Raw genomic sequence first — 18,030 nt, 5'->3', positions numbered from 1 at the left:
ATTCATTCTGAAACCTAAAACCACTCACAAATGTTACCTTTAATTTAGAACTCTCTTATGTTATAAATAAAAACAATAACAACACAATGCAGCATAAATATTTCACCCACAACATATTCAGCCTCTAAAACACACCGTAGTAAGGACGAAAACGAAATGCGAACGCCAGTAACTACCAAGGAGCTCGTTCGGAGTGGGACTGCACTAATGCTCTGCAGTTCGCCGGTTCCACGTAGTTTTCAGTCCAGTGTAGGATTCAGCGTAGTGGTGTAAGTCTGGCGGTACACGTCCCGACGGCTTCTCGATCATGGACTGGAACGGAATAATACTGATTGTAAGTACATTTTACATGCAGGATATCGAGTCATTTTGTTGGTTGTATGTAATAAAACAGAGTGAGGGATATTTGAGGGCGACGCGTGGGATTTGTAATCAGGGTTGGAATTTTGATAAAACGGGGGTGACCGTGGATTGTCAGTGCTGATCTGCGAGCTGTTTTTGTTAGTTTCACACAGTCATCTAACCTTGAAATTGTTATGCCTTCATTATTATCCACAGTGTAATATGCAGAAATATCTGGTTAAGCTTATAATGTATAGACACACTAAGCTAGGGCAAATTAATTATATTCTTGTAGAATGAGAAAAAAAAATGCAAATGCACTTCTATCCAACCTTGCAATTATTATTCCTTGTTTCAGTGCACATTGTAACATGTATGAATCTGCTGGGTTAATGTTACCGAGAACGACGCACGGAGATGGAGCAAAATGGACACTGCCATCTTATAGAATATAGAAAAATATAGTAGGAAGCAATACAGGTTTTATCTGTAGCGGCCTCATATTTACAGGGAAATAACAAAAATAGGCTCTGCATGTCACCGCTCACAGATTGACCACAACACCCTCGCACAGCCACAGTTCTTAATGTTGCGGTTGCTGTACGTTCACACGAAGTGTTAATAAAGGGGGGTACAGGGTGGCTTGCCCCCTGTCAAGGGAGTAAATAGAATGTAGGAAAGGTTAAGTTTGGATTTTGGGTTCGCATGTTATCCTGGATTTGGGTCTCTGGAGGGTGCGTCGCTCTCGGTAACAAATACCTTTACCTGTATTGATTCCAACTCTGCCATCTTATAGAGCATAAAAATAGTGTCCAATTTGCTCCGTCTCCGTGCGTCGGTAACATTAACCCAGGTAAATCTGCAGCGGTATCATATTTACCGGGAAATGACAAAAATACGCTCTGCATAGCACCGCTCATCCCTATCTAGGTTTACCTTGCAGGGACCAAAACAAATTTGACGCGTAACTCGTTACTGCAATCTATCAAGTAGTCCACGTGTTACTACGCGCTTGTGAGAACTATTATTTTGTAATTACCAGTCTATTTTTCCGAATTCACACTTAAAATGTTTATTAAGTGTAGCGTCGATTCCAGGTTATTTTAAAGCCATATAGTGGATAAATAAAATAAATGGACATTAGTATCTGTAGACGTCTGTAGTTACATTAGCGGATTTCCATCGTTTTTGGTACTTTTCGGGACAAAGCTTGGCTCGGGTTTTTCGAAAAATCGACTTTTTAACGTTTCATAAATCACTGATTTGTACAAGTTCCTACTAACATCTAGTGCCATCCATTATCCCACCCTCCTTCAACCCTCGGTTACTCCTCATTGGGTAGAGGAAATGATTAAAAAATCTGATTTTGGAACAGTCTCTGGAGGGAGCGTCACCCTTGGTAACAATTACCGCTCGGGAAATGCGGGCGGACGGGCAGGCGGTCGGCTAGGGAAATGTGGGCGGGCGGGCGGGCGGGCGATCGGCAAGGGAAATGCGGGCGGGCGGGCGATCGGCAAGGGAAATGCGGGCGGGCGGGCGATCGGCAAGGGAAATGCGGGCGGGCGGGCGATCGTCAAGGAAATGCGGGCGGGCGGGCGATCGGCAAGGGAAATGCGGGCGGGCGGGCGATCGGCAAAGGAAATGCGGGCGGGCGGTCGATCGTCAAGGGAAATGCGGGCGGGCGGTCGATCGTCAAGGGAAATGCGGGCGGGCGGTCGATCGTCAAGGGAAATGCGGGCGGGCGGTCGATCGTCAAGGGAAATGCGGGCGGGCGGTCGATCGTCAAGGGAAATGCGGGCGGGCGGTCGATCGTCAAGGGAAATGCGGGCGGGCGGTCGATCGTCAAGGGAAATGCGGGCGGGCGGTCGATCGTCAAGGGAAATGCGGGCGGGCGGTCGATCGTCAAGGGAAATGCGCGCGGGCGGTCGATCGGGCGATCGGCAAGGGAAATGCGGGCGGGCGGGCGATCGGGCGATCGGCAAGGGAAATGCGGGCGGACGGGCGATCGGGCGATCGACAAGGGAAATGCGGGCGGGCGGGCGATCGGGCGATCGGCAAGGGAAATGCGGGCGGGCGGGCGATCGGGCGATCGGCAAGGGAAATGCGGGCGGGCGGGCGATCGGGCGATCGGCAAGGGAAATGCGGGCGGGCGGGCGATCGGGCGATCGACAAGGGAAATGCGGGCGGGCGGGCGATCGGGCGATCGACAAGGGAAATGCGGGCGGGCGGGCGATCGGGCGATCGGCAAGGGAAATGCGGGCGGGCGGGCGATCGGGCGATCGACAAGGGAAATGCGGGCGGGCGGGCGATCGGGCGATCGGCAAGGGAAATGCGGGCGGGCGGGCGATCGGGCGATCGGCAAGGGAAATGCGGGCGGGCGGGCGATCGGGCGATCGGCAAGGGAAATGCGGGCGGGCGGGCGATCGGGCGATCGGCAAGGGAAATGCGGGCGGGCGGGCGATCGGGCGATCGGGCGATCGGCAAGGGAAAGGGGGGTGGGCGGCCGGCCGGCCGGCCGCCTTGGGAGACATGGTGATCTTTGTAGCAGTTTAGGCTAGGTTCCATTCACTCGTTCATTCGCGCAATGCCGTGTTGAATCGGAAAATTAAGCCAAATCTTAGCTGAGGTCTTCCTCCCCCCCCCCACTTTCCTATTTTTGCACTTTAAATCAAATTTTGCCTCCCCCCCAAAAAAAAAAAAAAAAAAAAAAAAAAAAAAATCCCTCATATGCCTCCCAATATTGTAGGGGGTAGGGTGAAATATATAGGAAAAAAACAAACGAACATTTAATTTCCTCTAGAATAGACTCAAAGCTAGGGCAGATTGATATACTTGTAGAGGACAAGAAGTTGAAGGCGTCGGTACAACAAATAACCTACAGACATAAATGGTAACGTGACGAGTATGTGAAAAATATCATCAGATTTCTCATAATCCAGATCCCCCGTGTTAATCGTACAATGGGTCCTAACCAATAAACCAAACTAGCCTTGACCCTGCAGGATTTATACACTACTATCTCTCCTTTATTAGCACTTCGTGTCAACCTATAGAAAATGAACATTAAAAAAATCTGGCTGTGTGAGGATATTGTAAACTTATCCGCTGCATGTCATCGCTCAGAAACTATTTTAATTTCGCGATATTTCTTAACACAATCTGTGTAGGATAAATCACACCACTCGCAAAGCACTTTCATTTTGTTACTGGCACTTTAAATAAAAGCGCGACACTTCTGTATCCAATGATATTGGCGTAGCATATCAGCGCGCCATAAAATAGCATGAGCTCTATATCGCACCAAATGATTTCAAGCGTACAATGTGATTAGATAAGATAAATTTGTTTGATTATTGAAACGGAATGGTACTTTTTATTATCTAGACAGTTGGGTAAGAATACGTGAAATTCCTCAAATGTTTTTCAACCAATAAAAGTAGCACTAAAACTACTTTCCAGAGTCCCATCTTCTGAGTTGTCAGGTTTGTTTACATAGACTTAACCAAAGTGGCCTTTGTCTCCGAGCGGCAAATTTCGGCACCTTCTTTTTCATATTGGGACTGTATGCCTCTCCACGCTTTATATTTGACACTTTCGACTAATTTTGATGTTCTTCCATTTCAGTGGCATTTCCTGTTTTATTTTTCTTTACAAAAATTCCATGCCCTCTAGATTAACCGTGCATCCATATCGTACAGATTTACCATTACATCCTGATTTTCTATGTCGTTCTTATCTTGTAGAGTATATTAGTGTCGCATGCTTTAAATGCTCATGGTGGACGAGTACTGAAACACTTAGATTGCATTTGAATAATAAAATGACGTAGTTCAGTATATAAATAGTGACACAAATCCGTGAGGCTATTACCGAACTAGTTTTACTAGCCTATAAAAGTCTCCTTAATTTCATGCTCGTTCATGCCCTATTACAAAGAGATTTATATTGTCAATTGAGATGCGGTATTGATAATATAATAAGATAAATAACAGTTATGATTATACCATAAAATGGTATACTTGGATTATAAACTAAACAATCATTACTTACTAGTATATATCATGGCTTGGTAATAGGAAATTTGCTGTCACTTTTTAAAGAACTAAGTGATGTAATATGTATGTAAAGAGAGAACAAGTAAAAACGGTAGTATCAAAATTGTAGTGTGATGACATAAACTGTAAAAATGCAATGCTTTGTGTATTCAATAACGACTAAAAGTTAATCTGTCCCAGCTGCTCACCTCCCCAAAATAGGATTCCTCGTATTCCCAGTCACAGCATGTATTTACCCGTACAATAAGGTAATCGGCTTGCGTCTGGAAAAGTATTTATTGTAATTGGCGAAGCAATTGAGTAGGATATTGGGAGAGGGTCCAGGGCTGAAGTGTGGCAATCCAGAGCTTACTTCGCGGTATGAGCCTCTTAGAGCAATTATTTTTAGGCCAAATGGTCTGAAAAATGCCAAGATGTTTTTCAAATGATAGTGCTGCACTATTTGTAAACCTGTATATACAAATATCTCTTATCTAATTGCAGTCTTGTATGCATGTTATTGGATTAATGGTAGATACATGTTGACTCGTTAAATTTATTAAGACCCCCCAAAATTGATAAAATATTTGTGTGGGGAGGGGGGTAGATTAACTTTAGAGAATAGTTTTGACTTTTGCAACTTGAACTCTCGTGTCACATTTTTTCTTGTTTGCAGATGGTTGTGGGAGTCACCGTTGGCATGGAAACAGACGACTGTCCAGGAGACGGGAGGTTTCCTGATTCAAGTATCTGTGGTGCTTATGTAGATTGTGCATCCGACGGAAACGGAGGCTATGATGTAATAAAGGGGGATTGTGGGGGCTTCCTGTACAATGCCACCTCTAAGAGTTGCTCTAATGACAGCATGGTTAGTATATATTTAAATGTGAGTATTTTATAGTGTTAATTAATCCGTGCACAGCTGTCCACCATTTAATTTTTATTGATCTTGCTATTTACAGTGTGTTCTCTCGCGTCACACCCGGAATGTTTTCCCAGAATTCAACCCGTATTCGCATCTGTGTGAAGCCCTTGCCTGATGGTTTCCTGTGTGCTAATTGCAAGACTCAGGTCATGTGTGTGCAGGGACAAGCCTTCGTTCGTCACTGTATTGAGGGTGACTTTTGTTTAGGTAAAATAGAGTTTGGAGGCGGCGTGTGCTACCCAGGTGCCCCTGTGCAGTGCACATGTGAAAAGGCTAATGAATTTCGTGTGGATTATTATGACCCACAGAGGTTCTTTGCTTGCAAAGAAGCTCATTCTGAACCAGTTCCCTATAAATGTTTGGATGGAATGGTGTTTGATGAATCTTCTTCACAGTGTCTTAACAATGCTGGATTTCCACCATGCACCGTATCTGGAACTTTTGCCAACCCAAATAATTGTGGTGAATACTATACATGCATTGCCTTGAGACATGGGTTTCTTCAAAGGTTCTCTATGTGCAGTAATAATAATTTGTTCAATGAGAAGACGCAAACATGTGAAGATCCTTGTATTTATCAGTTTGAGTGCCAAGAGGACGGACGTTTTAGTGATCCCCTCAATGTGCGTTATTACTTTGAGTGCCTCCAACAAGATGGTCAAATGATGAAGTTTCGTTATGCATGTCCTGAGGGCCATATATGGTACACTGAAAACCCAGGAACTGGACGATGTGTGGAAGACAATGGTGACTACTACTTTGACTACCCTTTCAGCAACTGCAACAACCTAGAGCAACAGTGTCCTGATCATAGTAAGTTTTAGCTTATCCCATGGCAAACAAATAGAAATTTGAACACCCAGAACTTTAACATGGATATCCACTGAGCAAAAATGAAGTATATTAATGAAGTATATTATGTTCGCCGTCTAATTCAACTGTAATGTAAAACTAAACTTAGCATATTTGTAGTTAAGAATTGATATCCATGTACACTATATTCTGTTCTGGTGATTAATTTTCTTACTTTTGGTCTCGTATAATTCATGACTTTTTAACCTTAAGATATAATTTATGCCTGTTTAACTATCGTTCTACTTACCGATGAGAACAGTAATTGGTCGATTATCTTGAAGATATTAAGGGGGGCAAGTAATTGGTACATATATATATATACATGTGTGTGTGTGTATATATGTATATATGTATGTATGTATGTGTGTATATATATATATAATAATAATAATAATAATAATAATAATAATAATAATAATAATAATAATAGTTAACTAGATGTTTCGTGACGGAACAAGGGAGAAAAACAAACACGTAAACCTATGGGTAATTCGTGGGTAAATGATATGCAAAAGGAAATGCAAACATAGGTTATAGATGGTTATATAAAATAAGTAAAACTAAAATTTGAATAAATTATTTTACATATTTGATGGAAGCATTTATCTTTTAGTGAGTGTAAGCTGTAAGGAATATGGCTAAGTGGTGGCATTTACATTCTGTTAGGAAATTGAGTTAGGGAATGTTTGTTACTTTGTGTAAGTGTTTATGCATTTAATTTTTAATATTAGAATACAAGTTTATATTTTTTAACACTGTTTATTTAACTACAGGACTTATATTATTTTATCTGAATGCACTAGTGTCACAATATGAAATTCCAGCTTGATAACGCTTACTGTTAAAAAAAAAATATCAGAATTGATAAAGGACTTCGTAAGGTTGTGTATGTCCGAGTTAATACAATTTCAAGTTGCAGAAATGAATTCTAGAAGTTGGCACTTGGGTGTGTTGTTCTATTTGGTTATTATTCGCCACTAAACAGATCATTGTGAGCTGGACCCATGCTATACTGGTGTTACATGTAGAACTTCAAACGTGGATCCCTACTTCACCTGTGGTCCTTGCCCCGCTGGATTCTCTGGGGATGGAATTACGTGCAATGGGCTAGGGGTAATTGCATGTATTAATTTGCAAAACTCTGACTTTCTAGACTGTCAAATAAACCCTTAATTTGGATGTATACATGTACTCTACAATGTATTACTTTTTCAGTGCCCAGTTGGGTTTGCGGGTACCAGTGGTGAATGTGCCCAGGACTCTGACCTCGATGGTTACCCAGACTCTGAACTAACTTGTACAGAAAAATATTGCCGTCAGGATAACTGCATTTATAGGCCAAATTCCGGCCAAGAAGATGCAGATGGCGATGGCGATGGCGATGCCTGTGACAGCGATGCAGATGGCGATGGTCATGATAAGAATACAGTAAGAAAAAAATGCCAGAATTTATAAAATGCACGTTCAGATAAAGTTAATTTTATTTATCCATACAATGCAAACCGTGCATGTATGTTTATGCTTTACCTGATAGCTCAGGGGAGAGCCCCCTGATCAACTTAGCTGCAGAGCGATCTCTTTAGTTTGGGGAACCACTCACCAGCGCACATTTCATATAATGCAGTCATAAGTGACTTGTTAAATCTAGCAGTAATATTACAGGATAATTGTTTGCTGATATCCAACCCATTGCAAGAAGATGCGGACTCAGATGGATGGGGTAATGTCTGTGATAACTGCCCTTCTGTCTCTAACCCGAGCCAAAAGGATACTGATGGGGATGAACTGGGCGACGAATGTGACGACGATATTGATAACGATGGTGCAGTATAGTTTTGGTTTTCAACATATTATAATCAAAGTGAAAAATAAAGCAACAAACTTTTATAACTGAATACAGGCTACAATCATGTTTAAAAAATAATTTCCATACCCTCAACTAGGAACCGTTAATGTTAACGATAATTGCCCCTCCACTGCAAATCCCAACCAAATTGATTTTGATGTGGATGGTTTGGGCAATGAGTGTGATAACTGCCCCGAGCATCCCAATGTTGGCCAAGAGGATACTGATGAAGACTTACTGGGAGATGCATGTGATAACGATGTTGACTTGGATAGGTGAGCTGGTGGCTAGATTTTTGTAGCTGCTCAGGGGTAGAGTACACGGCTGACAGGGGTAGAGTACACGGCTGACAGGGGTAGAGTACACGGCTGACAGGGGTAGAGTACACGGCTGACAGGGGTAGAGTACACGGCTGACAGGGGTAGAGTACACGGCTGACAGGGGTAGAGTACACGGCTGACAGGGGTAGAGTACACGGCTGACAGGGGTAGAGTACACGGCTGACAGGGGTAGAGTACACGGCTGACAGGGGTAGAGTACACGGCTGACAGGGGTAGAGTACACGGCTGACAGGGGTAGAGTACACGGCTGACAGGGGTAGAGTACACGGCTGACAGGGGTAGAGTACACGGCTGACAGGGGTAGAGTACACGGCTGACAGGGGTAGAGTACACGGCTGACAGGGGTAGAGTACACGGCTGACAGGGGTAGAGTACACGGCTGACAGGGTAGAGTACACGGCTGACAGGGGTAGAGTACACGGCTGACAGGGGTAGAGTACACGGCTGACAGGGGTAGAGTACACGGCTGACAGGGGTAGAGTACACGGCTGACAGGGGTAGAGTACACGGCTGACAGGGGTAGAGTACACGGCTGACAGGGGTAGAGTACACGGCTGACAGGGGTAGAGTACACGGCTGACAGGGGTAGAGTACACGGCTGACAGGGGTAGAGTACACGGCTGACAGGGGTAGAGTACACGGCTGACAGGGGTAGAGTACACGGCTGACAGGGGTAGAGTACACGGCTGACAGGGGTAGAGTACACGGCTGACAGGGGTAGAGTACACGGCTGACAGGGGTAGAGTACACGGCTGACAGGGGTAGAGTACACGGCTGACAGGGGTAGATTGATAATACCTTGATATCACGGATCACCTTGCCTTCAAATATTCTTTCAGGGATGGTGTGGAGGACAGTATAGACAACTGCCTAGATGTAGCCAACAGTGACCAGTCAGACGTAGATGGTGATGGCAGTGGCGATGCCTGTGATGCTGACAGCGACGATGATGGTGTAGATGACACGGCTGACAACTGTCCCCTGATACCGAATTCAGGCCAATTAGACAGCGATGGGGATGGCCGAGGCGATGTTTGCACCGATGACTTCGATGGTGATCAAGTTGCAGATGCAAAAGACAACTGCATTAACAATCCTCTTGTGCACACTACAGATTTCAGGTGTGTTTTGTGATTAACATAATGGTTCGGGTCTTCAGTCATTTTGCATCAATCTTAATTAGCTTGAACAATGAAACCGTGCTTTACAATGAATGAATACTGGTTTCAATAACATTTCTTTTATGCAGTGCCTTATGAATATGAACATATATGTGTGTGTGTGTGTGTGTGTGTGTGTATATTTGTATATTTGTATATTTGTATGTACATGGGTGTGTGTGTGTGTGTGTGTGTGTGTGTGTGTGTGTGTGTGTGTGTGTGTGTGTGTGTGTGTGTGTGTGTGTGTGTGTGTGTGTGTGTATTTGTATGTACATGGGTGTGTGTGTGTGTGTGTGTGTATGTGTGTGTATTTGTATGTACATGGGTGTGTGTGTGTGTGTGTGTGTGTGTGTGTGTGTGTGTGTGTGTGTGTGTGTGTGTGTGTGTGTGTGTGTGTGTGTGTGTGTGTATTTGTATGTACATGGGTGTGTGTGTGTGTGTGTGTGTGTGTGTGTATATATTTGTATATGTGTATGTACATGGCTGTGTGTGTGTGTGTGTGTGTGTGTGTGTGTGTGTGTGTGTGTGTGTGTGTGTGTGTGTGTGTATTTGTATGTACATGGGTGTGTGTGTGTGTGTGTGTGTGTATATTTGTATGTACATGGGTGTGTGTGTGTGTGTGTGTATATTTGTATGTACATGGGTGTGTGTGTGTGTGTGCGTGTGTGTATATTTGTATGTACATGGGTGTGTGTGTGTGTGTGCGTGTGTGTATATTTGTATGTACATGGGTGTCTGTGTGTGTGTGTATATTTGTATATACATGGGTGTCTGTGTGTGTGTATATTTGTATGTGTATGGGTGTCTGTGTGTGTGTATATTTGTATGTGTATGGGTGTCTGTGTGTGTATATTTGTATGTGTATGGGTGTCTGTGTGTGTGTATATTTGTATGTGTATGGGTGTCTGTGTGTGTATATTTGTATGTGTATGGGTGTCTGTGTGTGTGTATATTTGTATGTGTATGGGTGTCTGTGTGTGTGTATATTTGTATGTGTATGGGTGTCTGTTTGTGTGTGTATATAATATTGTGATTGTAGAGGTGTTTGGTAGATAACCACTGCTCTTGCATTGGAAATGACTAAGAAAACCAATTGGAAGATGTTTATGCTGATTTTAATGTTCTGACTGGTAGCATAGCTTAGATCTGTCAATAGTTATATTTAGCACCAATCAGAACAGTATGTACAAACATAATGTAAAATATGATTATACTAATTGGAAATCTGAGGGGAAGTATGCTGTGCCTCTGGTTCTGTAATCAATAAATGTAATTAGACAGCTGTTACTGGGAGAAAAATTATGACCGGATTGGGAATGAATAATTATTGTTGCTGAGTTGAAGATCATTAACCTTAGGGTGGCATGGCATGTCCATCAAGGAGTCAAATACTAAGGATAGCTACCTCTGATTTTTTCTTTATAGCTAATGGTAACTTGATTACAATATAATCACCATAATGTCATTGAATACAACAATATAGATCTGGATAGTATTAGAAAGAAATATCCTGAAAAATCGTATTGCCAGTTGACTCCTTTATGGCTAAGCACATATGGAGCTACAACATTCAGTGGGCAGTAAAGTACCGGAATACGAAGAATTGAAGACATGAATTGTTTTTGTTCCTTAAAGAAAACTTCAAGTGATAACCTTAGACCCAGAGACTGCAAGCAATCTCCAGTTTGGGTCGTTTACGATAACGGTACAGAGATTCACCAATTGACGAATTCTGACCCAGCTATAGCATTAGGTACGTGTTTATAAGTAAATCCTGTGGGTTTTTTTTTTGTCATTGTCGTTGATAATATACAATGCACTCTTTACACCGATACCTTTAAAGAAATCTTAATACCGATTGTCACTCAATAGGTGATCCCGCATTGGGAAATGTTGACTTTGAGGGGACCTTGTTCATTGAAGATCTATCTGATGATGACTTTGTTGGCATTGTATTTGGGTAAGTCCATTTTTTTGAATGCTGGAGTTTTTGAACATTTTACTTGAATTCTTGTAATGAAGGTGCAATTCCTTAACAAAAACTCTTTTGAACATTTTTTTCTAGAATTCTTGTAATAAAACGCAATTTCCTTACGAAATCTTTCTTCCAGCTACCACAGCAATGTCAAGTTTTATGTCATGATGTGGAAGCAGGCTGCACAGGATTGGTTTAACGTGGCAGAGCGAGGGTTTTCTCTGAAGTTGATCAACTCCTCTACGGGTCCTGGTACAGCGCTAAAGGATGCATTGTGGTTCACTGGTTCCACACCTAATCAGGTAGAAACTTAGCACTAATGTATATGATGAAGTGAATCCCATTGTTTCCCCTGCACTCTGCTATAACTACAAATCAATCTATAAATAATGACTAAGTTTTATATCACAATTTTCATTGTCTTCAAAGATATATATTTTGTATGTCAGGCAACACTGCTTTGGAAAGATAGCAGCATTGGATGGTCACCAAATGTGGCATACCGCTGGCTGCTTCACCACCGGCCTGGTATTGGCGCCATGAGGTTCTACTTATACAGAGGGGATCATCAGCTGGTCGACTCTAAAAACATTTATGATGCCACACTACAAGGAGGCCGATTGGGACTCTTCTGCTTCTCTCAAGAAAAAATTATCTGGTCCAACATCAAGTATACCTGTACTGGTATGTTCCTCTATCTGTTATGGTTGCTGTTTTTGCAAGTTATAGGATCCCTTTTTTGAGAACCTGTTAGGTTAGATATGGTATTCGAAAGTACTAACACTTGTATCACTCAACATTAACCCCTTTGTACAACACCGCTTTTTTTAAGGAAACTTGAGATTAGCAAAGCCAGATAGGCAGTGGCTTTCTATATATCCTACTACAGGCAATATATGGACAAAAGGTGTTCATATCACAGAATATCATGTTATGATAAATTGTAGTGGGAGGACTCTAAGCAAGTCTAATTCAGAGGCTTTGTAATGCTACTAGGGAATATTTTAAGATCATCAGTGACATATGCATGTCACAGATTGAAAAAGTAGGAACTTCCTTACCAGTGACTCGTCACTGCTTTTCCTGGCGATGCACATTTAACAAGTCGCCAAAAATTGTCCTCCAAGGGTCATCAATGCTGCTATTTTATAGGTTTCTTTGCATAGTATGATTGCTTTCATATCTTTTCTGCTGTGACAATATGGGTAAGACCTTTTTTTTTTTTTGGTTCCCAAACTTCTAAATGTTTTAAGATACTAAAAATGGAAACAAATGTTATTAACATTGGAAATATCAACCAAATAATCTAATTTCTCTGCCGGAATTGCCAAATGATGATAATGATCTTATTTTATGCTGCAAAAGTAGCACATCAATGGCACTCCTAGATTTCGATTTAGCCATTTTGATACTGTGAAAGATCTCGGGGGAAAAAGGGATTCTAATGGGCCATATGATTATGTAGTTGGGGTTTTGCGGTGCCCATGCTATAGTTCTTGTATTGATATTTCTGTCTTCCTCAGATGATATCCCCAAAGCCATGGCTGATGACCTAAGTACGCGGCCATGATTATTACAGAGAAGGCTGGTCCCATCCTGCATTCCAAGTCTGCAAACCGCTGCATATACATATCACAATGCCATTTTTAATAGTGTAATACCAATTTTAATAAATTCTAAATATTTATTTTCAAGAATTCCGATTTTTACTGATCCTGGTATAGTGCTATTAACAGTGGTTGAGGAAGCATTATTTTACTGTTTATACATCAAAATAAAATATTTTTATTCCTTGATGGGTCGATAAGGAGTTAAGGTCATTAGCACCTAATGAACAAAATTCATAGTATAAAGTATTTTTTTAAAATAAAGGGTCATACTTGCATAGGTGTGCATGCCATCAATTGACCAAAATCTTTTGAATTTTAGAAATGTCTTTGGTAAAAATATAAGCTCACAAACACATGGAGCAGAAGTGTGGTCTTCAGTGAAGGTCATACAAGTCTGCATTACTGCTATGTTGATTAATTTTTGTATACCCAAATTCATGTGTGGTCACTTCTTGAAGAAATTAGCGCCAGTTACTTTGTGTGTTCACTTGGGGAGTACCGTTAACTTTTCTCTGGCCAAGGGAGAGGGAGAATAGGTCATTGGGATAGTCTACTCAGCTTTCTCCAAATGGTAGAGAATAGCCATAAATGTCCTCTTTCATTGTAAATATAGCCTGCTCTTTCAGTAAGCAAAATTTGGACAGTACTCTCAAAAATCCAAATGTAATTTTATATGTGGCAAAAAATCTCCAACACTCACATTGGGTAGTCAAAAGCTGTACATCTCTTCCAAAAGTAAGTCCTCTCTACACGTTCAATAGTGCACACCTGCCTTTACTAGTTTTGGGCAGTGGTGTTTTTGACGGAAATTCGTCTGCTAATGCAAATAAAGTAATTAAAATAGGATTGAACTATTTTCCATTTTAGATATATAGATTGCTTAAACCTTCATGGTGTGAACAGGTATGTGGCAGCAGACCGAATCGTCATGGCAATAGAATTAAAGCCAATGTCACTTCAGCTCAGTTTTCCAGCTGGGTAGTACCAAGGGCAGAGCCGAACCTCATAGTGACTCTAAAGCTTCAGCCCTGAAGCACACCCACCGTGAGTAGTAGTGTACTTTTTCGATAAATGAAGCTTACAGGGTTTAGTGTCATGTTTTGCTAAGTTATACATTTAGTGTTTCCCTATAAAAGATGCAGGTTATTCAAATTCCCAGCATATACAGTCTGCCTAGTCTTTGATAAGACCACAGGAAATAGACAGTCAGTACATTTCCCCCCTGTAATTTGTATGCTGGCTCAATTGTCGAGCGCATTACACATTTGAGTGTTGTGAAGTAAACCCTGCAGCCTGCCAGTGTGTGACAAAACAACAGAACGTGAAAGAGCATTAATTGTGCTAGTTAGTACCCAATTTCCGTATTTTGGTTATACTTGGCTCTGGCCTATAGTGAAGACCTGTCCATGAAGGGGATATCTGACTGTAGGGAATATCCGACGGCGGCGATCTGCCACTTCAGGCATCAGATGGTGTAGTTTTGTCAGACTGTTGGTCTTTCCATATAAACTGTACAAATGTCGTTTCAGACGTGAAAAAGCACTTTAATATGTAATTATATATTTCATATGTCCTATACACCAATCTTTCCTAGAGAATTAGCACAGTCAGTCAGTCTTGGTGAGGGTTGCCGGTACAACTACCAAAGCCTACTGTCCGCTATGTCGTAAAGGAGGTTATCTGCCGTGTTAAGCTGTTTAAGTGGTACTGGCATTCTCGGACACATGTACAGCTTCGGAATTATATTTCGGTACACTTGCTATGTCCCACTCTTGTAGATCTGGCAGCCACTTCGATGTAAACATTGTAAATAATATTTTTATGAATGAGGCGAAAACCTAAGTGGTTTGTAACAGATTGTTAGAATATAAATGATCAATTAGTGTGTAAGTATCTATTTTTGAAAAAAAATATCCCACTACTAGTGCGATTTCCTGCAATTACTTGTTTATCGGCATGGCAACACCTCTGGAGGTGAGGCAGCATTTCCCCCTTCTTTCAACACAAATTTGAATTATAGCTACAAATTCCTTGAAACACGAAAACGCTTCATTCTTTAAACAATGATGTATGGCAGCTAAATCAAATAGAAATAACCGATACCTTTGTAAATTCCTCTAGTGGACCTTGGCTACACCCTCTACTACCGGCTAATCTACCATTTTTTTTTTTTGTCTATTCGCCACTAAACATCTTTATTACAGAACATTATTTGAATGCAAAATCGCATTAGGTCTACAATAAGTATAAAGATGCTTTATCATTTTTTTTTTTTTTTGTGTGTGTGTGTGTGTGTGTGTGTGTGTGTGTGTGTGTGTGAATATGTAGTCAATACCTGGTGATGCTAACATCTAATAGTTTTCACTGATTTTTCCATAAGTCGTAGCGTTTCTCTGAGGAGTTGGATCCACATTCGAACTGTCAAGTAGTTTCAACTCGAGCAAATACTAGCTGGATGGCTCCTAAGAGGGTGAATATCAAAATTCTAAGAACTTACTCCCAATTCATATACTGTATATTTGATATCTTAAAACTTGTTAATTCTGATGAAGTGAGAAGACCTGGCAGCAGCACTATCAGGTCGGGCTGCAGCATTGGTCACCATCTCCAGGGAGTAGCCATAGCCATCTCCAGCAGATTTCAACCCTCTTACTGCTGTGTATAAACTTGATGTGAACGAGATGTTTTACTCCAAACTTGCATCTGTTGCAGACCGCTGTCCTCAAGACATTTGTATTGTTCTGGGGGACTTCAGTGCGGTATCTGGCTGCAATTGTTTGTCGGTCCTCATGGCTCAGGAGCTGATGCTGGCAGCTAGAATACCCTTCTTTTCTGGGACTTTGCTAGGTCCCAGAAATTGAGGATTTCTGGCCGTTAATATCAGCGCTCCGACCCTCATTGCTGGACTTAGTACAGCAATTTGGGTAATGTGGCCAAGGAGACCAACCCCATCCTTGTTAGCATTCATTGGTGGGTCCTCCAGAACTGCAGGGTGTATTTGAGTGCAGAGTTCTATGAAACCGAGCATAGAATAGTTGTGGCTTCTCTCCGGGTCTACTTTAGAACCTCTTGTCATTCCAATGAACACCCTAAGGTGTTTCATGTGGACAGATTGAAGGAGGGGGTGTGTTCCCAGAAGCTATCTCTGGTCGTTTTTCATCACTCGGGGGTCTGATGGACCTTGTTCTTCTGTGGGACACCTTCAAGCGTGAAACACTTGATGCAGCCCAAGAATCGATTGGTGAATGCCCAAGAGCAAGACAAAATTTCATCTTCCAGGAGACATTGGAAGCCACAGAAGCTTGTCGTGCGGCTTGCAGGACTAGGTCGCTGCTGGGAAGGGACAAGGAACAGTTTATAAGGAATCTTGTAGAGGATGTTGAAAGCTATTTCCTAGAAAATGGCCTTCGTCCTGCCTACCAAGCCCTGAGAAAGCTGAACTCCAAGCCTTCCTCACAGACTCCAGTCTACTCAGCAAGTGGCCAGATAATCTCAAATACTGTTGTGGTGCAGGTGTGTTGGGCTAAGTATTTTGAGCAGTTGTACCAGGGTGATTCATCAATAATTGACATGGATGCGGGTGGTGTCGAGATTCCTATGCCAGAGTCTCCCATCAGTCAGGACCAACCCTCCCGATCTCTAAGCTCAAGAGTGGTAAAGCAGTAGGTATCTTTTTCATCCCAACTGGACTATTAAAGGCATTAGCTCCCCAATGTTAGGATACCTGTTATATCTCGACCAGCAATGGAGCTTCCTGTGCGCTCACCACATACTGTTGGGGAAACTGGAAACCAATGTTGGCAATGTCGTTTGTTCAGCCCCTCTCTGATAACGTTCCATGATAAATACCAACTGCACGTGGTCGTTTTCTTTACTGTGCTGCGTGTTAGCAGGAGCTTGTAGGTCTTTATATGAATTTTAGCTACCTTGGTGAAGGGGCATCCTCCTCCCACCTTATTCACATGTATATTATCGAGCGGGAGAAACCTGGCTCTCTGGTTATTTCACTGGGAAAGAAATTACTTTCCCTACTTCCAGTGATGAGGAAAAGTAATTTGCAATTTCAGATTACCTTAAGTCTATCTTGAAAATAGTGTTAGCTTGGCAGCCTCGTTTTCACCCCTCATTTCCCATATGTTATTATGACGTCATATACCATCGGGCATCTTTTCTTTCTTGTTTAGCATATATTAGAATTTGCCTCAAAATTAATTTGATATTTTTTGAGATTCATCATCATAGAGTATTAAATATGATTGTATTTTTAATTTTCTAGATGGTTCCTCTTTCTTCAAACTACTCAAGTTCCAGGTTAACAAACCATTTATTAGATAACTTGTATTAAACAAATACAAGGAAAGTATAATTTGCATACGTGTTAAAATGGAACTTAAAGCTTGTTCATTCAGATAAATAAAAGTAGAGAGCAAGATTTTCTTTCAAGATATCATGCAGAACATATTTTGGGAGTAAGTTTTTAGACTTACTTTTCACCCTCCTTGGAACCACTCAGCTAGTAGTTTCTCGAGTTGAAACATGCAAACGTATTTTCTCGCTCAGCTGATCGAATGCGGCGACTCAGAGAAACGCCATGATTTATGGAATAATAGCAAAAACTAAGGTCAGCTTTTAGCACAAGATAAAAGGTTTTCAGAAAACACGAAAAGAATTATACATACTATTTTGTTACTCATCACCAAATATTGACTTGTATAGACTTTGCGCACGCGCACGCGCATCTACATTTATTGTAGCCCTACTGCGGTTTTCCGTTTAGTTAATGTTCTATAATGAAAAATATAATGTAGCATGTCTTATGTTTACTGAATCAGTGTTTAGTTCAGGCGTAAAAGAAACTTTCACTTCATTAGTTTGATTAGCCGCTACTGGATGGTGCAGCTACGAGAAACATTAGAAAGGTATCCGCGATTTAAAAGACTTA

General features: G+C 41.8%; 1 protein-coding gene across 1 annotated transcript; it reads left to right on the top strand.

The window, feature by feature from the left end:
- The first annotated feature begins 192 nt into the window (after positions 1-192).
- LOC125042315 (cartilage oligomeric matrix protein-like) lies at positions 193-13,175 on the top strand. Its single transcript, XM_047637842.1, is given in 15 exon segments — positions 193-334; positions 5,053-5,244; positions 5,339-5,404; positions 5,406-6,114; positions 7,142-7,269; positions 7,372-7,584; positions 7,819-7,978; positions 8,100-8,277; positions 9,183-9,464; positions 11,139-11,176; positions 11,179-11,256; positions 11,376-11,463; positions 11,615-11,780; positions 11,928-12,162; positions 13,002-13,175. Coding segments are annotated over 15 exon segments (2,607 nt in total). The 5' UTR covers positions 193-307; the 3' UTR covers positions 13,049-13,175.
- Positions 13,176-18,030: the final 4,855 nt, after the last annotated feature.

This window comes from Penaeus chinensis, chromosome 32 (assembly GCF_019202785.1).
Source record: "Penaeus chinensis breed Huanghai No. 1 chromosome 32, ASM1920278v2, whole genome shotgun sequence".
NCBI lineage: Eukaryota > Metazoa > Arthropoda > Malacostraca > Decapoda > Penaeidae > Penaeus > Penaeus chinensis.
The sequence above is the reverse complement of the archived record's forward strand: the minus strand, read 5'-3'. Positions and strand labels throughout refer to the sequence as shown.